Source organism: Psilocybe cubensis, chromosome 2 (genome assembly GCF_017499595.1).
Source record: "Psilocybe cubensis strain MGC-MH-2018 chromosome 2, whole genome shotgun sequence".
NCBI classification, from domain to species: Eukaryota; Fungi; Basidiomycota; class Agaricomycetes; order Agaricales; family Agrocybaceae; genus Psilocybe; species Psilocybe cubensis.
Genome location: NC_063000.1, coordinates 2318202 through 2345537, shown reverse-complemented (window position 1 = coordinate 2345537; position 27336 = coordinate 2318202). Strand labels below are relative to the sequence as shown.

At 48.1% G+C, this 27336-nt stretch overlaps 13 protein-coding genes across 13 annotated transcripts; 8 read left to right on the top strand and 5 right to left on the bottom strand.

Moving 5' to 3' along the window:
• Positions 1-52: 52 nt before the first annotated feature.
• JR316_0002264 (uncharacterized protein) lies at positions 53-1448 on the bottom strand (the record flags this gene model as incomplete). Its single annotated transcript, XM_047888058.1, has 7 exons — positions 53-295; positions 348-439; positions 498-607; positions 666-758; positions 808-903; positions 959-1055; positions 1115-1448. The coding sequence occupies 7 exons, from the start codon at positions 1446-1448 to the stop codon at positions 53-55; spliced, it is 1065 nt and encodes a 354-aa protein (XP_047752981.1).
• Positions 1449-1683: 235 nt separating this feature from the next.
• Positions 1684-2715, top strand: JR316_0002263 (Smr domain-containing protein; the record flags this gene model as incomplete). The annotated part of the gene is made up of 5 exons (XM_047888057.1): positions 1684-1857; positions 1909-2121; positions 2267-2387; positions 2442-2508; positions 2571-2715. The coding sequence occupies 5 exons, from the start codon at positions 1684-1686 to the stop codon at positions 2713-2715; spliced, it is 720 nt and encodes a 239-aa protein (XP_047752980.1).
• Positions 2716-2834: 119 nt separating this feature from the next.
• Positions 2835-3872, bottom strand: JR316_0002262 (uncharacterized protein; the record flags this gene model as incomplete). Its single annotated transcript, XM_047888056.1, has 4 exons — positions 2835-3024; positions 3079-3461; positions 3647-3776; positions 3832-3872. The coding sequence occupies 4 exons, from the start codon at positions 3870-3872 to the stop codon at positions 2835-2837; spliced, it is 744 nt and encodes a 247-aa protein (XP_047752979.1).
• Positions 3873-4250: 378 nt separating this feature from the next.
• Positions 4251-7016, top strand: JR316_0002261 (40S ribosomal protein S2; the record flags this gene model as incomplete). Its single annotated transcript, XM_047888055.1, has 5 exons — positions 4251-4360; positions 4416-4962; positions 5017-5124; positions 5394-5491; positions 5543-7016. The coding sequence occupies 5 exons, from the start codon at positions 4251-4253 to the stop codon at positions 7014-7016; spliced, it is 2337 nt and encodes a 778-aa protein (XP_047752978.1).
• Positions 7017-7149: 133 nt separating this feature from the next.
• On the bottom strand, positions 7150-7812 carry JR316_0002260 (Mitochondrial import inner membrane translocase subunit tim16; the record flags this gene model as incomplete). Its single annotated transcript, XM_047888054.1, has 4 exons — positions 7150-7386; positions 7440-7609; positions 7672-7762; positions 7810-7812. 4 exons carry the CDS (start codon positions 7810-7812, stop codon positions 7150-7152), a joined length of 501 nt encoding a protein of 166 aa, XP_047752977.1.
• Positions 7813-7917: 105 nt separating this feature from the next.
• On the top strand, positions 7918-8127 carry JR316_0002259 (uncharacterized protein; the record flags this gene model as incomplete). Its single annotated transcript, XM_047888053.1, has 1 exon — positions 7918-8127. One exon carries the CDS (start codon positions 7918-7920, stop codon positions 8125-8127), a length of 210 nt encoding a protein of 69 aa, XP_047752976.1.
• Positions 8128-8276: 149 nt separating this feature from the next.
• Positions 8277-8987, top strand: JR316_0002258 (uncharacterized protein; the record flags this gene model as incomplete). The annotated part of the gene is made up of 3 exons (XM_047888052.1): positions 8277-8289; positions 8359-8644; positions 8699-8987. 3 exons carry the CDS (start codon positions 8277-8279, stop codon positions 8985-8987), a joined length of 588 nt encoding a protein of 195 aa, XP_047752975.1.
• A 61-nt stretch (positions 8988-9048) lies between these two features.
• Positions 9049-10992, top strand: JR316_0002257 (uncharacterized protein; the record flags this gene model as incomplete). The annotated part of the gene is made up of 8 exons (XM_047888051.1): positions 9049-9338; positions 9392-9890; positions 9949-9989; positions 10048-10317; positions 10374-10440; positions 10492-10576; positions 10629-10745; positions 10805-10992. 8 exons carry the CDS (start codon positions 9049-9051, stop codon positions 10990-10992), a joined length of 1557 nt encoding a protein of 518 aa, XP_047752974.1.
• A 341-nt stretch (positions 10993-11333) lies between these two features.
• JR316_0002256 (N-chimaerin) lies at positions 11334-15874 on the bottom strand (the record flags this gene model as incomplete). The annotated part of the gene is made up of 10 exons (XM_047888050.1): positions 11334-11449; positions 11502-11563; positions 11623-11947; positions 12001-12114; positions 12162-12263; positions 12320-12954; positions 13007-13296; positions 13349-15190; positions 15246-15528; positions 15597-15874. The coding sequence occupies 10 exons, from the start codon at positions 15872-15874 to the stop codon at positions 11334-11336; spliced, it is 4047 nt and encodes a 1348-aa protein (XP_047752973.1).
• Positions 15875-16060: 186 nt separating this feature from the next.
• JR316_0002255 (Protein kti12) lies at positions 16061-17145 on the top strand (the record flags this gene model as incomplete). Its single annotated transcript, XM_047888049.1, has 4 exons — positions 16061-16232; positions 16283-16446; positions 16625-16780; positions 16831-17145. The coding sequence occupies 4 exons, from the start codon at positions 16061-16063 to the stop codon at positions 17143-17145; spliced, it is 807 nt and encodes a 268-aa protein (XP_047752972.1).
• A 99-nt stretch (positions 17146-17244) lies between these two features.
• Positions 17245-20032, top strand: JR316_0002254 (uncharacterized protein; the record flags this gene model as incomplete). The annotated part of the gene is made up of 3 exons (XM_047888048.1): positions 17245-17418; positions 17474-18028; positions 18089-20032. 3 exons carry the CDS (start codon positions 17245-17247, stop codon positions 20030-20032), a joined length of 2673 nt encoding a protein of 890 aa, XP_047752971.1.
• A 230-nt stretch (positions 20033-20262) lies between these two features.
• On the top strand, positions 20263-22375 carry JR316_0002253 (Cytochrome P450 monooxygenase 215; the record flags this gene model as incomplete). Its single annotated transcript, XM_047888047.1, has 9 exons — positions 20263-20423; positions 20484-20562; positions 20614-20953; positions 21007-21152; positions 21203-21350; positions 21403-21904; positions 21960-22047; positions 22100-22209; positions 22261-22375. The coding sequence occupies 9 exons, from the start codon at positions 20263-20265 to the stop codon at positions 22373-22375; spliced, it is 1689 nt and encodes a 562-aa protein (XP_047752970.1).
• A 52-nt stretch (positions 22376-22427) lies between these two features.
• JR316_0002252 (Cysteine synthase 1) lies at positions 22428-23770 on the bottom strand (the record flags this gene model as incomplete). Its single annotated transcript, XM_047888046.1, has 6 exons — positions 22428-22564; positions 22618-22809; positions 22859-23261; positions 23315-23429; positions 23494-23624; positions 23675-23770. The coding sequence occupies 6 exons, from the start codon at positions 23768-23770 to the stop codon at positions 22428-22430; spliced, it is 1074 nt and encodes a 357-aa protein (XP_047752969.1).
• Positions 23771-27336: the final 3566 nt, after the last annotated feature.

The following is a 27336-nucleotide window of genomic DNA, read 5'->3' as shown; positions in this document are numbered from 1 at the left end:
CATATATAACATTGTCCAAGTCCACAACAGACATTAATAGCTAAAAAATCTCCTAAAATCGTCCGTCATTCTTGCCAGAATGCATTATTAGCCCATCATCGATGTCAGAATCATCTCCCATGTAATTTCGCAGTCCTGAGGCTTTCGGCCCGCTCGTGTGCAGCGCAGAGTTCGATTCGTCGGAAGCGTCCCGGCTCAGGGTGTAATCATTACGGCCCCCACTGGTTGTGCGGAGATTAAGGATTGACGCCCGCGCAGTTTCTCTCATCTGCATCAAGTTTTGGTGGAAAGCGTTCTACAGAGGCGGTAAGTCAACTGAGCCAGCCAAGTATATAAGTTGATGGCACCTGTTCTCTCCAGTATTGGGCACGTTTTGCGCGCTCGCGCTCGCGCTGCTTGCGATGGGCAAAGTAAAGCCCTGTGAGTGTCCCAGACATCCCTGTTTCAGGCAAGGTAAGCGGTGACAGAGAAGACACAAAGTGGAGTTTATCACATACCACCGATGATGCCCAGTGCAACCAAGATGTAGACGTAGACACCAAAGTGGTGTGGAGTAGCAGCAGTGACCCCACAAACGCCAGAGCTAAGGCAATTCCATGAATCACATCTGCAGTGCGTTCATAGATGTCAGGATCGGCTTCTCATATGAATATATTGGATCGTACTCTTTATCGGCTTCACATGACTCTCCCAGCAGTTTGTTGTTCATGCACACCAGTGAAGAACTGTCACAGTATAGACCGAGCTTGCAGTTTCCCCTGGAAAAAATAATGAGAAGAATTCAAGAGAGCAGAAAATCTATCATACCTCGAAACTATGTCAATAAACTCCCCAGATGCACCGTATGCAATGTAAGGGGTATTTTCCACGACACACTTATTCCCAAGAGTAACGTTGGCCCACCTGAGATTGACACTCAGTTCGTGACCCCAGTATAACGTACAACACCGACACGCACATGCAAACGTTGTTTAGACACACAGAGCCATTGAAGTTGAGTCCTCGACCACTAGTATCGGCCAACTCTTTGAAGTTATCTGGCCCCTCACACTGATCTGTCAAATAGATGCGTGAAATTAGTGATAAGACCTCAAGTAAATAGTATGGTTCTTACCGTCACGGTTGAGCTGGCATGGGCTGTTCACCGAGAGAACTGGCTGGCATTCGGTGCCTTCATCAGGACAGAACTCTCCCTTGCCACATTTTGGCGGAAGATTTGGATCTCCTTGAGCGTATCCAAAAGGAAAGTCGTCCTTTCGGCAACCTTTGGCAACGCAAACACCTTCGTCGGAGCAATATGATACTGAGTTGCACTCGCTCCAAAATTGATATGTGCCGGTTTGTAGTCTGTTGTTTCCAGTTGAGCAGGGCCCCCCTATGTCTACGGATCCGGCATAAGCAGTCCTATACGATGCAAATAAAAGGAATGTGAGGGATATGAGTTTCATGGTCAAACGAAAGAGAAGGAAAGCGAAAAGAAGGAAGGTGGTGGCAGTGGGAGTCGACGCCTTGTTGCCAGGCATGTCATAATCAAATTATTCACGTAATATTATATATTAGATAACCAATACTTAAATTCTATTTTTAGGAGACATCTTGAATGTTAACCTTCTGTGGCCGCTCTCTGAGAGGACTGTAGAGGCTGAAAGAAGCGCGAGGTGGCTTGGTCGGTCTGCGTCAACCATGTGGCTCCAGTTATTCAAGTCGATTCTTGGTCTTTTTTGCGGTACAACCTCGACAAGCACAGACCAGAAGCCACATCAGTTGCAGCCGCAACAACAGCCTGGACAGTCCGCCCCTCATTGGCAACAGCCTCAGCAATATAGCCCGTCCGTATCAACCCCTCAGAAATACCAGGTTTGAAGAATCGCGGTCTTGTCTCCTCCTCTGGCTCACATAACCCTTCAGGATGCTAATCAGATTAACCAGCACAATGAACATTATGTCGCTCTCCGCGCACAAGCTAATGAACATGGTGACTTGATGGCGAAATGCTTCAGAGAAAGCCACGAGGCATACTCACGCGGAGACGGTGCATTGGCTAAGGAACTATCGAACGAAGGAAAGGATCACCAACGCAAAATGGAGCAGCTTAACAAACAGGCCAGCGACTTCATCTTTGTGGGTTCGTTTGAATCCGGGTTTTTTCGTTTGTTTTTTCGTCTATATGTTCTCACCTTGAATTAAACTTTGCAGAAAACAACAAGGTTAAAAATAAACTGCCTTTGTGTTCGGTGGTTCTTACCGTCCATGCTCTTCTATCCAGGATAGTAAACCAGGAGAAGTTGATCTTCATGGACTTTATGTGAAGGAAGCTATATTCCGTGCTGATCAGGCCATCCAACAAGCCAAGCAACGGGGCCAGCCACAAATAAATTTCATTGTCGGTTAGTACAAAGATAACTCTGACGGTGACGTACACCTTTACATTATTGTCATAGGCAAAGGGCTGCATTCTCAAGGCGGAGTTGCCAAAATCAAGCCTGCCATAGAGGAATTAATTCAAAGGTAAGTATTAGGTCTTGAATCCTGTTCTCCCGTGCCAACTGAATGGGCGTTCATTTTCGCAGGCATAATTTGGTCGCACGTATAGACCCCAATAACACCGGTGTCTTAATTGTCATGCTTGATTCCCAGCCTGGGCAACGAGGCATGGGTGCGGACGAGATATCCCACAGATTGGAAAGAAACGGGGAGAGTTGCATAATCATGTAATCTCTACGCTGAAGATAACGATATCGACAAGAAGAGAGAACATTGGAGAAAAGGCCAGAGGAAAATTTGTATGTAAAAGATATTGAGGAAAAAGAATGATATATATATTATCGAACCTCTTAAGACACCTCGAGGCCAACAAGCACGAAAGCTGGGTCAACCTGATACATGGGTTTAGTAACAACTGCACCACCGACGTACATGAGCGAATGGAGGATTTTGCCAAGGTTTGGAGAGGAACGTTCTAGGACAATGACAAGAGAAGAGCACCCTAGGCGTTCGTCGGCAAGGTCAAGAAGCGCAACGATGCTGAACGAAAAGAAAAATAAGTTGTGTGTAAAAAAGTAACACATTTTGCCTTACCTTTCGCGCAAACTGACAGACGCCGCACTCTTGCCATCAACATAGAGTGTCTTGACAGAGCCTGGAACCTCCAAAACAATGCCCTCGAAGTCCGCACCCAGATCGGGTGCCGATATCGAGACACTTTTAGCGAATGGAAGGGCAGATAAACCTTGGTGTGGGAATACAGTCATCAAAAAGTCGAGTGCATCTTTCTGGCGAGCTTGATTGGCAAAGGATCTTCCACTATCCTGACTGTAATCGCTCGCGACGTCAGGTGTCAATGGTGGTGTTGAGCTCATCGAACTGTGTCTGCTTGGGATATTTCGTGGGGATGCGGCAGATCGGACAGAGGGTGGGCTGAACGGTATTGGGGCAGAGGCATTAGGGTTGACGGCGGTGTGCTTGGATGGAGGAGAAGGAAAAGATGGAGAAGGAGAGTTGGAAAAGGGATAATCGGAATAAGACGCCGGACTGCCTGTCACACAGTCCGACGACCCTCTGTCTGGAGGGCATTTTGCTTTAGGGGCGTCAAAAGCGCCACTTCGGGGAGTGAGTAAGAGAGAGAAGGCTGACCGAAAGTACTTACCCCAGGCCCTCCAGAGAACGTGGTAGAGTAGTAGTACATGTCTTGGTTGCCCTGTAGATGGCACACAGCAAGCACACTAGGCTCGTTGTCGAAAGAGAAAGCCCCATCCCCAACGGTTTGACGACCGTTGCTGAATAGACGAAAAGATTAGGACGGAGATTGGACAATATAATCTGTGGACATACGTGGGGCAAAGACTAGATTTCTGATTCGATATATTGGTCATCTTTGATAACAACATAAGCTGCCAACTTGGTAGATTTGCGGGAGTGTAGTGAGGCTTGTGGTGAACAGGAGCAAGAGGCAACAAGCCAGACAGACGCACGCCGTCACACAGAGACACTGCTGAGTCAGCATTCTCGGCTCTTTCCGCTCATCCTACAGTCCTCCAAAGTCCATACTGGTGCCCATCGTCGTCAACGCAGCGCCCTCAATCTCTGTGAGTACTCCCTTTTTCGCCCAACATCCACCCCACAGAGTGCGTCTCGTCGTTTGGCTGCCTTCGTGCTGCCCGTATCCAGCTGGAATGGGCTGGATGCGAATTCTGCCCTTCGGATGATGTTCATCGGCTGACTTGGCTCTTTTAGTTTCTATTCCCATCAATATGGCTGACGCTGCTCGTGGACGCGGAGGATTCGGACGTGGTCGTGGCGAACGTGGACGTGGCCGCAGGGGTCCCCGTCGCGGTGGACGCAAGGACGAGGAGAAGGAGTGGTGAGTATTCCCGTCTCGATATCTCTTTCTCTCTTTTATCGATAATAAATGCAAGGGTCCCCGTCACCAAGCTCGGCCGTCTCGTGAAGGATGGAAAGATCAAGTCTATGGAGGAGATCTATCTCTTCTCTCTCCCAGTCAAGGAGTACCAGATTATCGACTTCTTCCTCCCCAAACTCAAGGATGAGGTCATGAAAATCATGCCCGTCCAGAAACAGACCCGTGCTGGACAGCGCACCCGCTTCAAGGCTTTCGTTGCCATCGGTGACTCTGAGGGACATGTCGGTCTCGGTGTCAAATGCGCAAAGGAAGTCGCCACCGCCATTCGTGGTGCCATCATCCTCGCTAAACTCTCTGTCATCCCTGTGCGCCGTGGTTACTGGGGTGCTGCTCTCGGTGAACCCCACACTGTCCCTTCAAAGGTCAGCGGCAAGGTTGGCTCCGTCATGTGCCGACTCATCCCTGCGCCCCGTGGAACTGGTATTGTCGCTGCCCCCGCCTCCAAGCGTCTCCTGCAACTCGCTGGTGTCGAGGATGTTTACACCCAGTCCAAGGGCTCAACTGCCACTATGGGTAACTTCTTGAAGGCTACCTTTGCTGCTGTACGTCAATCTCATTTGACTATATATGCTGTATCTCTTACATTCCAAATATAGATCACCAAAACTTATGCTTTCCTTACCCCCGATCTCTGGCGCGAGATCCCTCTCTCAAAATTCCCCTACGACGAGCACAGTGCGCATTTGCAACTCGCTGGAAAGAAGGTATATTAGATGCATCCTTTCCATTTTGTCGATACTAGTTTCTTTCTGTTATAAAATATTCAATTGCACAATTGCGATGGATTGTATACAAGAAATTTGGTGTTGTTGGCTCCAGTGTTGGTAAGCGGGATTTATACGAGGTTGATCGAGCCTGCTTCGTTTAATCTTCAATTCACAACTAATAAATGAGTGCTCGCCCCACGGAACGCGCTTGTACTGCACGACGCTCAGCGTCGATCTCAACCGGCTCACATCATACCCCTGGGCAGTACCGTTCCCAACCTGAACTCGTCTTTGACAAATTTGACCGGGCGTCTTCGCTTTCTTTGGCCCAGTACAATGGTTCAGGTCGCTCTTTTGCATCAAGGTAAACAGCTACAGGAAGCAACGCTGTTAGCTATTGACGTTTAACCTGCAGGCATAGTATCGCTCTTTATCCTTCAGTTTCCACATCTTCAGATTTTAGGGTGTCCCGACCCATTCCTGCTCCTCTGTCTAATCGTCGATTTTCTGACATACATGGGGAGGCGTCGCAATGTGCATCCTCGGAGCAACGTCAAGTCGGGGCAGCGCCTTACGACCGCCTTCCTCTGGGCAAGCGAACTCGCGCATCTCACCATTCTTCGCGCCGCTACGGAACACATTTTGGAGATCTGTGTAAAGAGCCATCATTTCAGGACATTTATTCAACAGCAGCCCTTTCAGAGAGTGATTCAGAGCCTGATCCATCTCTGTATGATATCTCTTCTGCTGATTTCCCTGAACCTCCTCCAATCGGAAGCCCTGTAATACGCCGTATGCGAAGTTCTCCCTGGTTTTTACCAGAGCGGGGACTTGACAAGGATTTCTCAGATGTTCAACACTGGAGGTCAAGGGTGCCAGAGGCTGCGGATTTAGGGATGCGCCCTAAGGGGAATGACCCTCACCGCGAGTCGCCTTCAACGTCCGACAGTTTACAAATTGACACAGTAGATTCTGCTAGTGCCTTGTCAAGAAGGAGGGCAACAAGTTCAAGTATCAATTGCGCCCGAAAACTGGAACCTGAGGATTTGGAATACATACGACCGTTTACTTTTCAAGAGTTCAACCCTTGCGAGTCGCGCGCAGACGTTTCCTCTGGAAACCTCTCTAGCGAATCAGGGACATTATCAGACAGGACGGCATCGCGCCCCATTCGTTTCTCCAAAGATTTCCTATCTGCGGCAGAGTTGAAGACGAATGAACATAGTACAACAGCCTTAGGTAGACAGGAAACACGGCCTTTGACACTGGGTGCCCTCCCGCGAATTATCCGCAAAGTTGCGAGTATGAGATCCGATAACCAGAAAGACATCGGCGGAGGCGAAAACGTTAATACTTCAGTTCGCATCGGGCAAAAAACTTTACCCAAGGCTCGTTCTTTTCGATCCATTTTACGGGCATTGGAAGGAGACAAAGCTTTCAGTCGGAATAGTCATGTTGAAGGAACACATGATATCTGGCCCTCAGCAAGTGTTCCAGGAGATCACCTTGATCCGACCCAATACTACGCTCAAGATAGCGGTCGTTTCGAAGATTTCCACAGAGAAAGGGTGTGGCGCCATCATATGTCGACTCCAGTATCTAGCGCTGGCGCTTCTCACAATCTAGGTCAGCAATTACATGTCGCTTGCAACGATGTCATTCCGGAGAGATTGGATAGTACATTGTCGCTCCGATCGGAACACAAAAATACAACCTCTCATAACTTGGTGTTTGCACAAGATACGAAGTCGTTTATTGACTTCACCCCAGAGCAAAGTACAAAATCGAAATCAGGCGTAAAACGGGAACGAATAAAGAACATGGTCGCCAGAGCAAGCAATAGTTTCCTTGGGTGGAGCAAACGGAAGACAAAGGGCTCTGGTGGTTAGAAAGGTCTGAATACTTACAGAAAAAATCCTTGACACGCGTGTATAAGATTGAAAGCAACATGAAGTCGTTTCTATGAATAGGGGTGTCAATTAATAGAGCTGTACATTAGGAATTATCGTTATGGCAAAGGCGTCAAGCCTGGCCTGCATGCGGAGGGTCTGGGGGATGGTTAGTATGAGGGTTAGGGCCAGTCGCCGGCGTTTCTTTTGGAGCTTCTGCAATTTTCATCTCGGCTTCTATTCTTTCCCGAGCACGGAACACTTTTGATTGTAGGTAGTGAGAATGTGTTGGTGCAACTGCCTTTTTACCCGGAACTGGTTTTTCTGGTGGCGGGGGTGGTGAGTTGGCTTTGAAAAGATGTTCATAATTCTGGAGGGTCGAATTAGGAGAATATATAGATAGGATAAAAAAGCAACACTCACCTTAAGAATCTGCTTCATATCATCCCCGCGCTTTACGTTGAGGATTAGCTGGGCCTCGTCGAGCGTCATACGATGCTGGCGTGTCAGCTGGTCGGTGGGTGAACCGGACGTTGCGTGCCCTACACCCGCAGAGTCGTTGCCCATAGCTGCGGCAGGAGATGACCTGGCATCTTGGGAGAAAGATGGTGAATACGAGACCACAGAGGCTGGAATATATCGGAACGAAATTTACTTTTGGCTGCCTGTCTGCCTGCCTCCCAGAAAGCTTTGCCCAAGATCCTAGTTCCAGTAATAAATATCTGGATAATGGCTTTGGGAGATGCCTGGATAGAATATCAGAGGATTTCCCGGAATATGACGAGGTACATACCATGGGTGGTGTGTAGAGTGAAATTGTTCGCTGCTCAGTCGAAATGAAAATACATCACGTCCACGTGATTACAAAATTCTTTTGCTTGATTTGATTCTGACCATAACAATGTCCCCTTCAAAACGCAAAGTAGAGTCTTCAGTCAATCCTCCAAACAAAAAGCTCAAAGACTCTCACGTCTCCGATGGAGAATTTAAACTTGTCCAGGCTTCTCTTGTCCTTTCTATTCCACCCGTTTTTGCCGCAAACCCAGCGGCAGGGGCAAACGAACTCCTTGATTCCATGATTATGAGGTGTGCTATGGTTCACAAAATCTAAAAAAAATAGTGCTTGACACTTTCTAGATACATACCCTCATTAAAAGGCGTCGTTCTTGCTCATTCAAATCTAAAATTCTTGGACAAAGTCGCTGCTATTCAGGTCGACTGTCCCTTTTTGGTTTGCACAGTATCTTTCGACGCAACTGTATGGAGTCCTCGCGTTGGTCAGAGTCTTTGTAGGTTCTCATATTCATTCCTACGAGCATTCAGTGACAATATCTTTATAAAGTTGCAAAGGTCAATCTGTGCTCTCCAGACCACATATCCCTCCTTGTACATCGAACTTTCAATGTTTCAATACCCCGGCATCATATTCCGATTGAAGAATGGGAATTTGAGTATGGCCCGGCTGAAAACGATCCGGAATACGGAAAAACAGACAGCCAAGGACACGAAGCCACTACGGCTGAAGATGGTCAAGAAATTGACCATAGTAGCGGAGGGAAATGGGTAAAACGGATGACTGGAGAGCCATTGGGAGGTCAAGATGGCGTCTTGCAATTCACAGTTATTGGGTTTGTTTGCTTTGGTCTATTTCTTTGGCCAGATTATTCTCATGACATCCACAGACTCACCGTGGCTAATGAAATGCTTTCTCTTCTTGGTTCAATACAACCAGACCCATTCTCCCCGCGCCATACAAACCAGAATGGCAATACAAAATCGCAGAAGGACAATGAAGACAAATCAGAATTAGAGGAATCCGAGGCTGAAGAGGGTTCAGACTCTGAACCCGAATCTGATGAGGAGGAGGAGGAAGTCGAAAGCGACATGGACACTCGTCATTCATTGGGGAAACGCAAGGACGTCGACGAGACGAGTAAAAATGTTGGGCGAGCTAAAGATAAAAAAAGATAAAAGTATAGGATACTTGAATCATTGTGGCTGTGTTATTAGTACATCTTACATGCTTACCACCATGACCACAAATCCATCTCACATTCTGATTGCCCGCAACTCTCGCGGACTCAATAATCCTTCTGCCTCTCTGAGCTCACCAACTGAGACACATGCTGCCGCTTCTGGAGTTTTCAGATCTTCAGGTTCTCCGCCGTGGCTATATGAGGAATACGAAACTGATGAGATTGAGTCCGAGCTCAGTGCAGACGAGGACGAGGGGGCCGTTCCCATTGAGATCCATGAAACATTCACCAAGAACTGTAGATTCCCGGGAACTGTGAAAATTGTTGTTGAGAGTACAACGTTCTGGTTCGCCTGTATGCGTTTCTTCAACATCCTTAGTCATTGATATGATTCTACAGGGCACACAAGGAGATCCTTTATTTTGCCTCTCCTTTTTTTGAAGCCGCTTTGAGTGGAAATTGGGCGGAAACAGGGCGTCCTACGTCTATGTCTTCTATTGCCACTATTTCTCAGTCGCGCCTCCGGAAGGGAGGAAGCATACCTCGCCGTACTTCTGTTGGGATTTCCACAGACCCAGACAATGATACTAGTTCAGCAGCGGATACGTCATCAGAATTCGATGAAATGGATGTTATACCTGAATTCGATTCGTCCAAGAATGACTCGGAACAACGAGACCAAGATATCTCCGAATCTGAAAAGGCCAGGCAGCGAGAGGACAGTCTGTGGTCTCTTCAGGGTTCAGGAAAGTCTCGTTCTCTCCGAACTACTTCTTCATCATCTTCCACGCAAGCCCGAATAGACTCTGCAAGTAGATCCATTACAGGAGCTCAGGCAATCGTTCACTGTAATCCTAGGAATGGCCCAGAAGCCGAGATCGTGCTTAAGGAAGAGAAGGTATGTTTCTTGCGGCCTTTTTTCCTGTTTACTTGGCTGCATTGAGAGGTCCTTTCAGGCAAGCATATTCCACGATTTTCTCAAATATAGTTATCCACAGTGAGTTCCATACATTCTCCGTAAGTATTTGTGTATGTAACTTGCCATTAACCGACAGAATGGAATGCACAATTACTTGGAATAATGTTGCTGGCCTGATGAACATCTCTCATAAATTCTCTGTCCCCTCATTACAAAGCGAATGCCTTACGTTTCTCCTTACACATGCAGCGGGAAAGCCTTTAAAGGCGATGCGTATCGCTGAGATTTTTCAAGAAGAGGAGCTTTACCGTGAAGCTAGTCGTTTTGTACTCGATAATCCAGGAGATATGAACAATCCGGAAATGAACATACTCAGTAAAGAAACCCTACTGAAATTGGAAAAGCGGTGGGTATCATACGTATGTTATTTAAACGCTTGGAAGTTGATGTTTGTTTCTTCAGACGTAGCTGGTTTTTAGAGCGTGTACTTAAGCTGGGCATAACGATGGTTGCAAAGGAGTATCAATGTGTACGATTTCTTTTCTTTTCCATGAAGAAATGTAGCTCAGATTGGTTCCAGTGCCCAACCTGTCCAGACTCTGCAGTGTGTGCAAAGCTTTTGGAAGAGAAGTGGCGGCAAGCCTATAACGCTGTTAACCGTTTTGGTAAATCGATCTAAACAAACCCTTTCCTGTTCTTTCAACTTACTCTCCGTAGGAAATCCACAACCATCGATGGCATTTCGTTATCTACGGATGTTAGAAGGCATCAACCCACCTTTGGCCTTAACTCACACAGCCTGTCAAGCCAGTGCCAAAGCATTCGTTGCTACTTGTAAGTTAACCATAGTACTAGTATGCATACTTTCACAAATTAAACAATTGGTTTTCTAGTATTCGATAGAATGTTTTCTCTTGGCGTTCGTGGTGCAGGGACTGATGCTGTTCCTCTGGGTGGCAGGGTTGCTGTTGCCGCTGCATCGGCAACAGTTAACGGGCCTCGCCGGCACTTCCTATACTGTACATTAAAGCAGGAGCCCAGTCAAGGCCACAAGAAGGGCAAATCTAGGGATCTACTATGACAAGTTCGAGCTCCTCAGTCCAGGTTGGCAATGAGTTGTTCGTGTCTTTAACGCAGAAAATTGTAACTACACATTAAGACATGTTCTTTCTTATTTAAAAAACTGGTCAACACCATGACTGGATAATCGACGCCTCGGTCCGTATTACTACGCCTAAGAGTACATGCGAACAAAAAAGGGTATGTAAGAGAAATGGATAAAACAATGAAAAAATATATAGATGTGAACAAAGGAAATAAAGTAGTGGATCCAAACACAGATACATAAATTGGATAGCTACTTAAACAAATAGAGAAATCCGGAATTCCTGTAGGTGCAATCTTACTTTTTAAAAAATAAGTTTACTCTGTCGTGTCAAAAACCTCCATAGCGTTTTCTACTAGCCACTCAATGAAAAGGGCTTTCCCAGCCATATCACTGAACTCAGCTGCCGGGTCTCTGGATCTCATCAATGTTGCTGTTCAAAAACATTCGTTAGATCATGACACGCCCCCAAAAGATGCACTTACGCCCGAAAACGACCCCGAGATTTCTTGCAGACATAAGATTTCTTTCAGAGCGTTCATAAACGCTGGAAAGGATAAAAGAGCTTAATAAAGTGTCATAATAAGATAACAAAAGGTAACTAACCGGTGCAGATGTAGCATGAGCATGCGTAGTGTGAAGAAATGTTCATCAGGTAGTCTGTGTACTAGGTCAACCAAAGTCTCATGTTTAGATGAATCTTTGATATCAATCGCGGCTGTAAACTGGTCGTGTAGATCGAAAGTCAAGAGTGGGATTGGCAGCAAGCGGAAGTATGTCTTTAAAACTGATGTGATGCTGCAGATATCGTTGAATTTGTCCATGTCGCACAGATCAAATGATGCGTAATCGCCACGCTCGAACAGCTGGGTAATAGCCTTTGTTTGCCCAGAGCCTCCCGATTTTCGATAAATACCTTCATAATCCAGGGCTGATCATAGGATGTTGAATGCAGGTTCATGTGTTAAGTTGCAAGTGACTAACCTCGAGCTTCAACTGCTTGAATACATTTCTCAACAATCACAGGAACTTGTCGGTCATCTCCCCTGGCGTCGGCATGGACCTGCTCAGTCAAGTCCCTGCCAAACATGGAGGGCGCTAAAAACAATTAAGCATCATCAGTGGGTTGATAAAATAGTACTCACGAAGAGGGATTCGTTCTTCTACAACATTATGTTGCTGCTGCTGCTGAGAACATGGTATATGCACATTGGCGATACAGCGAACATGAATTGAAGTCGAGCAAACTGCATAGAAATACTCTTTAATTATAGATATATAGATAATGCACAAAGAAGCAAACCTGTGCAGCGAAGCTGAGAGCCCCACATTTTATCTCCACAGTGATCACAACGAGTGAAGCGCAAGATACTCAATTGTTGGAAATTATGCTCAATATGCGCTTTACCCTTTGTTGTCTCGGAGCTTGAGGGAGAAGAAAAGTCTTTGGCCTTGGTACCTGGCCATTTGAACTTGGGCTTCGCAGGAGTATGCAGCTCGTTTTCTGACTTCTGTGCCTTTATGATTCGGGGTTCGGCACTATCGTCGTACACCGTAGTAGAGCCACTGGTCGATGTGCTGAGGGAAGGAGGCACAAGATATGTTGGCGCTTGAGAGCGGGTGTTGTCGTTGGGTGATTGCGACGCTTCAGGTTTAGAAGGTGCCTCAGGAACTGCCTCCGGGGTTGCGTTGTCTAGTCGTCGACTGTATACGGCGCTGAGTTGGGCCAATTCTTCGTTCCGCGCGTTCAAGGCCGCTGTCTCCTCCAAAAAGACATCTCTCACTGCCTTTAGTTCCGCAATTTCCCGAGTCAGAACTTCCTTCTGCTCGGTCAATGGCACGAGTTCTCGTTGATACTGATTGCGTATACCCTCCAATTTCTTCGTCAACGATCTACCCAAATTCGTAGGACCCACGTCCGCCGCACTGCCCGAGGACCTAGAAGAAAACATTAGCAAAGGATATACGATTTTAAATATATGTCAAATACTTTTTAGTGGAAAGCTCTTCCACTTCAGCCAGAGTGACGTCCCTTTCTACTTTCAAGCGGGATAAATCATGTTCTAGTCCAGATAAATTTTCATTTAGCTGCTGTGAGAGCTGTTGGCGGAGCTCTTGCCGTTGCCTGTCACCTGACAATGTTGAGAGCCGGACGGCCTGTCCAGAAAGTAGGACTCGAAGTTTTGTCACTTCCGCCTCTGCATCTCGGCGAGCTTTCAGTTCCCGGTCATACTCGGCTTGCGCGACCGTTAAACCGTCCATGTACATTTTGCTTTCCCTCTGGGATTCCCGAGTAAGCACAAAACACCGGTAACCACAACAAAAAGCTTACATTCATGCCATCCACTTTGTTCTTCATACGGTAGTATTCGTTATTCTTAGATTCCAACAGTTCAACAATAGCTTCCACAAACCCAATGTCGACCTTGAGATGCTGAGCCCCTTTTTCCTTTGCGCCATTCAGAATTTCCCGCAGACGAAGGATCACCAAATCTGATTCAGAGGGATTCCGTCTCGGCGAGGGCTGAATAGTACTTGGGCTACTTGCCGCACTAGAATCTGAGCTTCCAGGCGTTCGGGAGTGAGATGCTGAACTCTTATTTAAATTCCCTACATCTGGGAAATAATCGCTGTAGATGGGTTCCTGACCATCATCACTCTCTGATATACCAAGTGTAGGTGTGTTGCCTGCAACTTTAACTGTCGGAGTCAAAGATGCTGTCGGCGGGGGTGTAGACGGGATGGTGTCCTGCTGTTGCTGTTGTTGCAATTGCGATTGCTTTGTCAAGTTGGCTAAATTATCCAAAGACTTCAAAGGGGGGAAGCCGCCCATAGAGCTGAGCAGCTCCGAGAAGTCACTAGGGCTCAAGGAAATTCGAATAGGAGGAAGGGCAGGGGCAATAAATGTTGCACGCGACGTGCGTTCGACGGCGAGGGATTCATTCATGTCGTCTGACATGTCGTGGGGGAACATTTCTGATGAATCAGGATCGACGCTGGTGTCTGCGATCGAGATATTAGGAGGTGCACTTTGATTATGATTGAGATCTTTGACGTCCTTGGGCGGGGGGGCAGGTGGAAGTGAGGTGTTTGGAGGATATGGAGAGGCGTCTGTGTCGTCTGTTTCGGTATCTGTACCGCTTTCGATACCTCGGGGAACGTCTGCGCGATATGCAGGCGATGCTGCTCTGGAAGGCGATTTCGAATGTGTAGAGTTTGAGGATAACCTGCGTTCACGGCGGAACCGCTGTTCTATTGGGCTAAGAGTTGCTGAAGATCGTTGGGCTTGAGAAGTCACAGTATTGGATGACGTTCTGTCGTCGTTAAAGTTGGCATTCGTTGTGATAGGTTCTCCATTTTCCAATTCGGCAATCCGACTAGGGGGAGATGCCATGGTTATCGTGTCATCTTGGTTGGATTGCTGGACAGATGGTGAGCGAGATCTAATTTGGTCTGCACCATTAAAGTGACTAGTCGATGAAGTGGAACTAGAGCTTGAAGGTGGGCGAGAAGAAGATGGAGTAGGTTTTGTAAATGCTTGAGATTGTCCGGAAGATGTCATGTAGGGCGGGGCAGAAGAAGATATAGACTGTTCGTGAGTAGAAAAAGATGCTGAACGTGACACCGCGTCGGAAGCTTGATTTGAAGGTACGTCTTTGAAAGATGGAAGGGTTGCGCCTGGGTTGATAGAACGGCGCTTGTCACGACGGGATGTCACAGAAAGCCCTTCTGTCGACGCTGAACTATTGAGTAGCGCATTCGGGTGGAGTGTGTTCTTGTCTGCCTGTGTGTCTTGCTTAAGAAGGTTGTTCAAGGGGCGGACACCATCGTCGTAGCTGCTTCTTCGTTTGGACTCTGGAGCAGTTGACAAAGGAGGAACAGGAAGTGTATTTGTTCGTGAAGGGCCTTTATTTTGACGTGAAGAGTCGAAAGATTGGCGAGGACTATTAAGGGCATGCAGGTCATTACGCTCAGGCTCTCCTGGCGGCGCCAACGTGAACGAAGGAGAGTCTAAATGTGACGGATGAGAGTACGGAGGGGTTGGATCGAATGCGTCATTCATGTAGGGCGCTTGGGCCGGCTTCGCGGCATTGTTTGAAGGTTCAGCTACGCGTGGGCCTTCGGAGCGAGAAGGTTGTTGGATAGGTGGAGGTTTAGAAGCTCCTGAACGAGCCTGCTCGCCGAGTGTCAAACCTTGATTACTTCAAGTCAAAATATAGAATACGCACGTCTGTATCGCGATGGAAATTCCTTGCATCGTTTTCCCTTGACCTAGAAGAACCGCTGCCCCCGTTTGCCCTCTCCCTTTCTGCCTTCTTCTGAGCGTGTTTGCGAATCTTGATCATACGCTCGTTATGACAATTCATACAATAGATACCCTGACTCGTCTTTGCGAAGACGAGTTCATCGATACGGTTGCTGCACACTTTGCACTTGAAGCAGTGTGCATGGTACGAGTCGTCGCCGGTCATGATAGCTTCGTCAAGGATTGGCAACTGACAAATATTGCAGCTGTAGGAGCAGTTGGCACATATGGGAGAGCCATCTGACAAAAGAAGAAGATTTGTGTCTGCAGTGACCTGGTTTCGACATTTGGCACATTTAAAGCAGTCGACATGGAAGAAGGATTGCCTGGAAAAGGGAGGGAGGGGTCAAGACGTGGACAAACGAGGTAGGAACTGGACGCGACTGACCCAAAGGCAACGACCAGACCGCCCTGCTCGTTCACAACAGACTTTTTGCAACCTGGACAGAGCCTATCCTCCAACGCGAGCTGATCTGAGTGGGGAGGGCCGCTGTTGGTATGGAAGTCAAGATGTGAGTGTTCACGAAGGGGAAGGGAGCCTGTGGCCAGCATTTCTTGGGCTCTGGAGACGAAGGAACCAGCCGTGAATAAGAGTCTGTGCCAGAGACTTGCTACTAGCAGCACCAGAGAATACAAGAAATGTAGAGAACAAGTTAGATGGAGATTCTAATAGTTTAGGTACGGTTAAGCTAAGCACTACATGTAACTAATCAACCGTCACACTGTCACACCCCGCTCATGGCCCTCATTACCATCGCAGGCTACCCCGCCGCAGGAAAGTCCACCCGCGCCGCCCAGCTCGCCGCCTTTCTCGACGCCGCCATACACAGCGACGACTACAACGGCCCCATTGCCAAGGTCCTCGTCGTCTCAGACCACTCTCTTGCCCTTTCTCCCCATGTCTATGACGGTGTTGTCTCTTGCCATCTCTCCCACACCCACACCCACTTATCAGCCCAGCAGACAGCAAAGCAGAAAAGCCTGCCCGAGGCGCCCTCTTTGCCGCCGTCCAGCGCATGCTCGCAACGGACACCATCCTCATTCTAGACTCGCTCAACTACATCAAGGGCTTCCGCTACCAGCTCTACTGCGCCGCTCGCGAGCTCAAGCTGCGGACCTCCACGGTGCGCCCATGTCTGCCGCTCTCTCTCTCTCTCCAGTCCGCCAACATCCCCTAGGTATATGTCGTCGCGAATCAGGATCTGTGCCGTCAGTGGAACGCCGACAGAGGCTATGCTCCATCCACGCAAGTCTCTTTTCTTTTCCCCTGCCTTCTCCCACTGACTCTGATCCAGGCTGGAGAATCTGTTTGCACGATTTGAAGAACCGTCGTCCATGGTCCGGTGGGACGCGCCCCTTTTCACTGTGCTGTGGGACGACAAAGACATCCCGGGCGCCGAGATATGGGACGCGATCACGAAAGGCAGCGTCAAGCCGCCAAACTCTGGGACCCTCTCGGTATGCATGACATTGGATCTTATGCAGACTGTGTGCTCAATTATTTGTAGGCGGCCAAAGCGCCCGTGGATGCACTGCACGTGCTAGAGCAGGTCACAACAAACCTGGCAACCGCTATTGTGTCTGCATCGAGCGCGCAGGCCACGGGCGGGACGTCAATGGTGTTCGCAAACGGGGTGCAATTCACGGTAAATCTGCCACCGCGGGCGATGACACTGTCGGAGCTGCAGCGCCTGAAAAGACAGTTTGTAAGTGTGCACAAAAAGGCAATAACACTGGGGACGACAGAGCGGGGCGGGGTGGATTGGGGGGCGGAAAACATAGGACGCAAGTTTGTAGAATATGTAGAGGAGCATTGGCGATAATAATAATAGCGAGTGGCACCGATGATTACGTAAAACAAAGTCAAAGTCATTACTTGGATGTTGGGCACAGCGGACAGTCTCTTGTCTCTTCCCCACAACATGCCCCTCCCGACAAACACAACGCTGTCCCTCCTGGGCTACTCGCGTCCAGGGGATCCAGTGCAGACAAAGCCCAAGGAGGCCATGCTCGTCCGTCTCTCTATAGAGACCCTTAACGCCCTCTCGACGAATGGCCCAACGCCCTCGTTATCCGTCCAGCTCGGTGACAACCCAGTGCGTTCGTCCGCACCGTCTCTCTTTTCCATGCCTTTTGACCCTCTTTTTTCAGACCCTCTATGTTGGCGATACCGTGTTTCCCATGAATCGCCTCAAGGAAACAAACACCCACGAGATCTTTCTGCGAACGTCCTCCGCGTCCAAAAAGTCCGCTCCCTTGAAGCTCTATGCAAATGTCGTCGGCAAGCTTACCGTTGAACGCGAACTCGGAGATGAGGTCCGCAACAAAGTCCGCGAGAGCACCCAGGATGCTGCAGCTCAGCGAAATACCAGAACAACAGTGTTCCTCGACACCCCGCCCGATGTGCCCTCGACGAAGAAGAGGAAGGATCCACCGAGCAACATGTTTCACAAATCTACCCGTCCTTCTGCGCCTATCAAGGCTGCTCCCGTCGCTGCGTCCTCTTCGTCGTCGATGTCATCCTCCGTTAACAAGCCTGCTGCATCAACATCCACCCCGAAAAGCCTTTCCAGTCCCGCACGCTTGCGCATCGTCCAGCACCTTGCTCTGTACGGCGAAGCTACGGAATCCCGGTTGTTCCAGTTGCTTGGTGAATCCGATCGCACCTCGACCCCTCCACGCCAGCTGCATGATCTTTTGAGTCAGGTCGGTAACCCTTTCAGAGTACTTATATCGATGCCGATATTTTCTTACCTTTTCTTATAGATTGCTGAACCCACGGCGAACAAGACTGGAAATGGCGCCCCGCGGTCGTATCGTCTGAAACCGGAGACATGGAAAGAGGTTCGCCCTTATGAATGGGGAATATTCAGTGAGCAGGAGCAGCTCAAAATCGCCCGTACTGCAAGGAATGTGTATCGGGACCTGCGCATCTCGGAAAGCGATCCGGTATGGCAACATGTCGTGTACAGACATACTGCCCCAACATCTTCGGACGCGTCCCGTGTCTCCTCCACCTCCAAACCAGAAGATAAGAAGGGGCAAGAGCCAGTCAAGCGAGGTATTACATCAAAAGCAGCGAAAGAAAGGGCTACGAAACCTAAAGCCGATCTTAAGGGTGATATCATAGCCAAAGATGAAAGTTCCAGCGTACCCTCGCGGGCGACGCAGTCGGCTGAGAAGCCAATTCGTCGGACAGCCGAATCTCCTCGTCCAGATCCCATTGTCCGAACGACTCAACAGAAAGTGGAGAAGCCAATCCGCAAGCCGGCTGAATCTCCTCGTCCGGAACCTTCTTCTAGGTCGGTATCACAGGCTGATAAACCCTTGCGAAGAACGGCAGAGTCACCTCATCCCGATGGGTCGTCTCGCTCTGCTCAACTTCCCGAGAAACCTGCCCGCAGAATGGCAGAATCTCCTCGTCCAGATCCTCCACCCAGAAAGGGCGAGGTGGCAAACCCTTCCAAAACGATACCTAGGCCTTCGACTTCATCGCAAATTGACAAGGAAAGAGACAGGGATCCGCCGAGAGCTGCGCCACCCAAGGTCAAACCGGCTGCTGGCCCCTCGCGTAACATGGAGAGAGTGTCATCGACAACTAGCTCAAATAACAGGGTCACACCAGTTCCAGATACTACGAACTCGGCATCAAAATCTAGGAAGGCGTACCGTGACGACGATCGTACATTCTCTCCAGAGAGAGAGAAACGTCCTTTGCAGAATGAAAGAATAAAGGTGAATGACGCTAGAGAGAGAGAGAGACAAAGGGACAGAGAGAGAGACAGCGAAAGTGTACGCGATGAATCTCGCTCGGTGAAGCGGAAAATTGCAGCGAAACCGGATGATGACCTTTATGACCCACCCCAGAAACGGCGCAAGTCTGAACGTCAACCATCGCCTTCAGTTTCCTTGAGCAGGGAAGATAGAGAAAGAGATGATAGGCGCAGAGACGACAGAATTAGGGACGATAGGGGCAGAGACGACAGAGGTAGGGACGACAGAGTCAGAGAGGACAGAGGCAGAGATGTTTCTTCAGTCAAGAGATCTAATGCCGAACCACCACCCCCTGAGCGGTCTATTCCCAGGAAACCTAACACTCAGTCGACATCGATGAAGCCTCCCAAGAGAAAGAATGAATCCCCTCCTCCTCCTCCCGCTAAACGACAAGCAGCATCGACCATGCGTGAAAGGATGCCCTCTGAATCTAGTGTGTCTTCGAGGACGCAGACGTCACACGCAACGGAAAGAACCTCGCATGCAAATAAAGCACCGAAACAACGTCGTCCTTCCCCCGTATACACTTCTTCCGAAGAGGAAGAAGAGCCGTCTCGTTCAACCACTAATAACTCCAAATTGTCTGCAGCGAGCGCGACTGCGTTGTCCCATGCGCGTGGGAGCAACAATGCCTCTGCAGGGCGTCCTCTTCCCAAAGATCATGCCAGCCTCCGCGCGCAGTATGATAAATGTTATATCGAATACCTCGGAACATACCACCGTCTGGCGATGTTCAGAGGGAAGATCAATAAGCTGCTGAGCCACGAAGACCTGGCAGCGTCAGGGTTCGTTACAGACTCTGACGGGGATGACTTGGAAGAACTATCCAAGCTGACAAGGGAGCACGGGAGGCTAGAAGGAGAACTGAAATCTATTCGGGCGGCTTTTGGACAAAACATGGACGGCGACCTGTCTCCTGAATCTCTTACACCTTGATTTGCGTATACCAGTGTATCATATTATGTACGATTGTATTTTCTTTGTGTTCTCTGTAACATTTTACGCTGTATATGACTGTAATAAATGAAACACGTGACCTAAAGTTTTAACCCGATTTGGCCGAGAATGCGACTGGGCCTTTGCTATTGAACATTCAGTGTGCTACTTATAGACAATAAGTTGAACACAATGGAGAACCAGAGCACATATCTTTATTTCCCTTCTTTATGGACCGCCTATACCTTGAGATACTCTCTGCAGCTGTCATAATACCCGTTACCTATGCCTTCTATCAAGTGGTCATTTCTCCTAGGTTGAACCCGTTGCGATCTCTAGCAGGGCCGCCAATTCGTGGTTGGTTCCAAAACCATTTGTATCCCGTTTCAGAGTAGATCTAGTTTTTTTTTCCTACAAAAACCACAGTCTCTCACTCTAATGACCTTTATAGTCCATCTATATCTCCTCAAGTACACAAACTTTATGTCAACAAATACGGACGGTCAATACGGATACAAGGCCTTGGTCCTGTGGGTCGCTTTTCTATGTTGCTGTTAATTTTTTAAACACAACTGTTTCAGTGGGACGTTCGACTGCTTACCCTCGATCCTGTTTCGGTGGCCCATGTTCTTAAAAACTCAACTATATATGAGAAACCCTGGCAATCACGCCGCCTGATCACCAGCTTGATTGGGTGCGGTATGTTGGCTGCAGAGGGACACACCCATAAGCGTCAGCGGCGCGTTGCTACACCAGCTTTCTCTGTCCAGAACATGCGTGCTTTGGTTCCCGTCGTATTCAGTAAAGGCAGGGCACTGAATGACAAATGGTTACAGATGGCGGAGAGTACGCCGGAGCGCCTCATTATTGATGTGTGCCATTGGATAAGCAGGGCAACCTTCGATGTTATTGGTCATGCAGGCAAGTTTAGTTGCAAATAATTCTGACTATATATTTATTTGTGCTTCCTGCAGGATTTGACTACGATTTCAATGCCATCGAGAATGAGTCCAATGAGCTTTTCTCGGCGTACAAGGAAATGTTCGAAGTTGCTGTCTCGCAAGGCAATCCTTTTCGGACAATATTTTCTATATATGCGCCATTTTTGAGTTCCCTTTTTGTGCGTTCAGGTTAGCTTTTAGGCTCCACGTACTTATCTTTTCTTTTCAGCCAGATTCGACTGTTCGCGTGGTTCAACGGAGTCAGGACACCATTCGTCGTGTTGCTGGCCATCTTATTCAAGCGAAAAAGGCTAAAATTGTCCAGGGGCTCCAAGATGGTGTCCCTTACGCTGGTCGAGATCTACTAAGCCTCTTGCGTGAGTCTGTTCACTTACCTTCTATCATGATTTTTTTGAATTCCTTGCCCAGTCAAGTCCAATATGGCAACTGACCTCCCACCGGATCAACGTATCTCGGACACTGATATACTGCATAATATCAATACCTTTATGTTTGCCGGCTCGGACACTTCATCTCTCAGCCTTACTTGGACACTCTTGTTGCTTGCCCAGCACCACACAGTTCAGGAACGTCTTCGCGACGAGCTACAATCGGTAGCACCGACGACGTCGGAAACACTTGCAAACTTGACTGAAGACGAAATTCAGTCGCTCTATGAAATTGTATCCAACCTTCCATTCCTCGACAATGTAATCCGTGAATCAATTCGCTTGATTCCACCTGTCCACTCCTCTATTCGAGTTGCAATGCAAGATGACGAGGTTCCGGTATCAACCCCCGTTCGAGGTAGTAATGGCGAGATCCTCCCAAAGTCAACAATTACTGTGCCTAAAGGCAGTTTTGTTCATGTTGCCGTAGAAGGCTTCAACCTCGACAAAGAATTTTGGGGTGAAGATGCCTGGGAGTTTGTGTGAGTAGCTTCGTTCGACCACATATTATGAGACTCATTCCATTATTTCATTCAGACCTGATCGATGGGATCATCTTCCAGAATCTGCCAGTAATCTTCCTGGCCTCTTTTCAAACACACTTACCTTCTCAGCAGGACCTCGGGTAGGTTATTCTTTTTCGTTAAAAATGCAGCACCTCTTACTTGTTATACAAGTCCTGCATCGGGCTTAGGTTCTCCATGATTGAAATTAAGACCTTCCTTTATATATTGCTAACAAATTTCAAGTTTGAAACAACACCGGACAAGATAATGAAAGCCAACGTGTACGCCCACTTTCACAATGTTCACAGAAATTCTTATGAAGGTCTGAACAGTGTTTTGACGCGACCTTACGTATCCGGAAAGTTCAGAGAAGGCAGCCAGTGTCCACTTATTGTTCTGCCACTGAGGACTACAGGGAATCCTGCCACATTAGACAATGTGCAGTAGCAGTACTATTGAAAATTTAATAACATACATCTCACTTCGCAATACTATAGATTTATTCCAGTACAATGTACTTTTTCAGATGTTCAGGAATAGCATCTTCTAATCCTTTACTTTCTAGCCATTTTCTTGAGAACAGTCGGCTTTGGTAACGGTAAGCGCCATCACACAGAATAGTGACGACAGTAGACCCTGGAAAGGCGACATAAAAATGTGAATGCTGCGAACAGAATCATTTATCGTACCTTTTCCTAGTCGCTCTGCCAGCTCTACTGCGGCGACAACATTCAAAGCAGAACTGGCACCGAGATACAGGCCTTCAGTGTCCAAAAGTTCGTAAAGCATACTAATAGACTTGGTGTCTGGAACTGTGAAAGCGCCTGATAACTCTTTCACAAATGTCCCGAGGTTGTCAGTAACGCGGCCCTGGCCGATGCCTGATTATTGGTGAATCACAGTATCAACGACGAGGGCAGTGCGGAATACCTTCGGTAATTGAGCTTCCTGTTCTTTCTACCAACTTTCCGCCGCTTTCAATATAGCTCGTCAGGACGCTGCCAGGGGGATCGGCCAACCAGATTTGCGTTTTGCCTCCACTCTTCTCTTTCAGGTATCTACCAATACCAGCCAATGTACCGCCAGTTCCTGTAGAGCAAATGAAACCATCAATTTTCCCTTGAGTCTGTTCCCAGATCTCTGGACCGGTTGAATTGTAGTGAGCTTCTGCATTCGCGACGTTGTCAAACTGGTTTGTCCAGATGGCATTGTCGAGGCTCTCTGCATACTCGCGTGCTTGGTGGTTGTAATTGAGAGGGTTCTCGAAGGCTACAGCGGGTACAGGACGAACATCTGCTCCAAGCATGCGAAGAAGATCAATTTTCTCTTGACTCTAAAAATCGAGTACAATGTAAATCAATTTATCATAATGATTTGGGGCCGTACCTGGGTATTTGGCATGTAAATGACACATTTATAACCCTTTGCTCTGCAAACGTGGGCAAGACCTATACCAGTGTTGCCTGCAGTGCCTTCGACGACGGTTCCTCCGGGTTTGATGCTGATAGAGCAAGAAATTAATAAGTAAATCTGATATCTCTTCACACCAACAAATATCGGCCTACAGTCCCTTTGCCTCTGCGTTGTGAACAAGGCCTAGAGCAGCTCTATCCTTTACGCTTCCTCCGGGATTCTGGAATTCAGCTTTGCCGTAGATTTTGGAACCAGTCTTTTCTGAAAGTCTTTTCAAATAAATCTGGGAAAGCCAGTTAATATGGAGATAACATCCAGGTAAGGCTCACTTACGAGTGGTGTATTGCCGACTGCTCCATTGAAACCTTGGACAGACGAGTGAGAAGCAAAGCCTCTGCTCCGTGAAACTGTTCGCAGTGCTGAGAACATGGTTAATGGTTGAGAAGAACAAGACACAATGAACATGCGAATCGAAGAAACTGCGAATAATCACGACATCGGACTATGTTGACATGCCAGGGCTTACATAACGATGCAAATTGGTGGAATATTGTTGCTCAATTTGTCGGAGAAGGCATGTATTCGGCCCAGCAGTGGTCGTGGTCGTTATCCATGCCACTGGCGGCGCGCTCAAGATATGGCTGAACTTGAAAGTCCAGGCTTAATCAAGGTGAGGAAATGCTTACATAAACAACATTTCATAGTTCAGCGCCCAAAGTAATTCCGCATTCACTTTCACTACTTTATTATGAGGAAACAAAGAATAATACAAGCACTTGACAAATCCGTCCAAAAGAAAATAAGATGAACTTGGGTGGCTCAGAAAAAAGACGAATGAAAACGTGGGTTGCGTGACAGATACCGTGTAGTGTGCTGTAAATTGCGGAGTGGGGTCGTGCGCGGCCATGATCATGAGTAGAACGAAACAGAAGGGTAAATAGGGGTATTGGGGGTGATTAAAGTTGGTATAGAACGAGTTTCTGATACGTTGCCAACGTGGTCATGGTGATTCCAGCATGTGCACAAATGGGTGGGCGGTGTGGCGGAGGAAGGGGACGGTCTCTACTGTTGGCGTTTCTTAACGTTCTGGGATAGCCATTGAAGGCCCTCAAACAACCCTTCACCGGTTGTCGCGCAGCTTGTCGTGGTATTAGGGTTTACCGACTCAGGGGGATACAACGAATTTACGCACCTTGGGTGAACATACCAGGAGCGATCACGCATTCTGTGCAGTCCTAATTTCTCTGTAACCTCTGCCGGTGACATGGCTATCAAGGTAGGAAGCTGAGTCCAGGAATGAAAAGAGGTTAAGATCCTACGCACCTCCTGGCAAATCTTGTTTGTTGGCAAAGACCAGCAACAGGCATTCCTTCATCTCCCGGTCACTCAATATCCGGTGCAGTTCCTGTTTGGCTTCGTCGATACGGTCTCGGTCTTGACTGTCAACGACAAAGACGAGACCCTGCGTTCCTGTATAATAGTGTCTCCACAGTGGGCGAATTTTGTCTTGACCTCCTACATCCCACACATTAAACTTGACGTTCTTATATGTCACGGTTTCGACGTTGAAGCCGACTGAAGAAGATGGGAGCATAAGTATTCCACCTTTTGAGGAACGCGAGCAGTGACAGAGACACACCCGTTGGAATGGTCGTGACGGACTGGTTGAGCTTGAGCTTATAGAGAATGGCTAGGAGTCACAGAGTGAGTAAAATGCAATGGCAACCATTGGTGCTTTTTGGTACTTACTAGTCTTTCCGGCAGCATCAAGGCCCAACATCAACAGCCGCATTTCCTTGTTCCCAAAAATCTTGCCTTGGTGGGCGTTAAACAAGGGCGAAGGGTTGAGAGAGAACAAACACACCCATCGCTTTAGAAAGATTTGCCCCCATTTCTGTGATGATATTTTTGCGCTGGAGGTAAAGAAAGACGTTGCCCACGAAGAGGACTTTGGAATTGACGAAAACAAGCCGAAACGAAAAGACAAGAAGCGTTGAAATCAAACCACTCCAACATATGTATTAACAAACGTTACATCACGTGACCATATCCTAACTACTTTGATTGTACACCTTGAGCCAGCTCTCTCCCATATCCTGCTTCAGCGATTCAATCTTCTGCCGGTACGCGTCGATACTGTCGTCTCCAGACAGCCTGGCGTCCGCAGGCGCTGGCTCAAAAAAGGATGTGCTCATCCGTGCCCGCCTTCGTTCGGACCGTGATGCTGTGATGGTTGACACCGAGCCATGCCGCACCGTGACTGGTTTGTTGCGCAAGCTGGGTTGCTCCTCTCCATTTTGTGATGTGTCTGACGATGATAACATAGGAAACGACGACTGCGTGAATTCGCTTTGATGGCGACTGTGGCGAGGCCGCCGCAAAGGCAGATCAGGTTCTGGTGAAATTTCCTGTGATTGGGTGGCAGGGGTATCATGTATGTTTGTGGCAGGGCCGTGTTCTCGAATAATGTCCATGGACCCTAACCGTGAGTGGGAATAAGATTGTATGTGTGAGCTGTGCTCGCTGCCGTCTAATTCAACGATACGCTTTAGCTTTTTTCGACGGTGACCAGACCCGCTGGGTGCTGACGGGTGCACTTGAGGTGCGAGCACGGAACGTGATTTCAGCTGGGGAGGGACGGGTGAGGACGACGATGCACTGTCGTTCGGCGGCGATTGTGTCGGCGTGGGCACACGTGTATGTTCTATCGCTATGATAGGAGCAGAGGAGGCCAAATTTGGAATAGGCGCTGGTGTGGGTGTTGGTGGATTGAGGCTCCGTTTTTCGTAGATGCTCGGTCGTGTACCATCGAGCGTAATTTCTTTGCCTTCTTTTAAGAAATAATCGAAGCAGGCCACCCGATATCCATCCTCAATTTCAACTAATGGGTTTCCTTCAATCCATATGTCGGTTAGGTTAGGAAGAGAGGCCAGTCTCCCAATTTCTGAGCTCTCTTCGATCAGGTTATGTCGCAAATCAATTCGTTCGAGGGCCAAGAGGCGTTCCAATCCACAGAGCGACTCTAGACGGTTATGCGACAGAACAAGTGAAAGAATTTGTCCCAGATTGAGATAGATGCCCAAAACTGAGTCGATTAGATTATCAGAAAGGTTCAAACTTCGGAGGTTGTACAACTCTGCAAAGCCAGAAGGTATTGATACAAGGAGATTCGAAGAGAGATCAAGATGTGTCAACGATGTCAGATAGCGAAGCACTGAAGTAGGGAAGGAGGTTAGGGAATTATCGGGTAAATAGAGGTGCTTAAGAAATGTCCATTTCAGAGGGGAAAGTTCTTCGACCAAGGCTGAGGAAGTGTGAAGCGCGTTGCTAGCTTGTGGACGATCACCTCCCGTATCATGCTCATCGTCGGATATCTGACTGGGAGTCAAAACAGGACGTTGAGTTGTGGTCGGATGAGTGTTGAGTTGATGCTCTCGAAGGGAAATGCCCCCTCTCCGGGCTTCATCGTATATAACAGCGCCAACGAGAATTTGAGATATATCCTCCAGGCCACTTTTCTTGATCTTAAGACTCCTTAGAGATTCCGCGAGGCGATCCCATCCGAGCAAAGTGCGAGGATCAATGTTCTCGCACTCTAACCGTTGAAGATTCTTGAATACATCCAACGGGATCGCATTCTGATTAGGTGGGTCACTCAAAAGCTCTGCAATTACTTTGTTTCCCGGAGCACGGATAGCCAACGAGGGAAGTTTGGTGAAGCTGCTATAAATAAACTTCAATTCGGTATCGGTGTTAGGAGGTTCAGGAGCCGTCCACCAGCCTCCTCCTAGAGAGAGTTTCGACACAGCTGAGAAGGAGGACCGTATGGAGGCCAGAGACAACGTGTCGGCGTCTTTCTGGTCTGTATAGATGTTGGCATAGCTCATTGGACGAGAGGGCGACTCAACGCGGACATCCAGTGATCCGATGTCGAAGCCCAACGCCTGTAACTGGACCAGAATGTAGAAAAGATGGTGGGTGTCTATGGAGAAGAC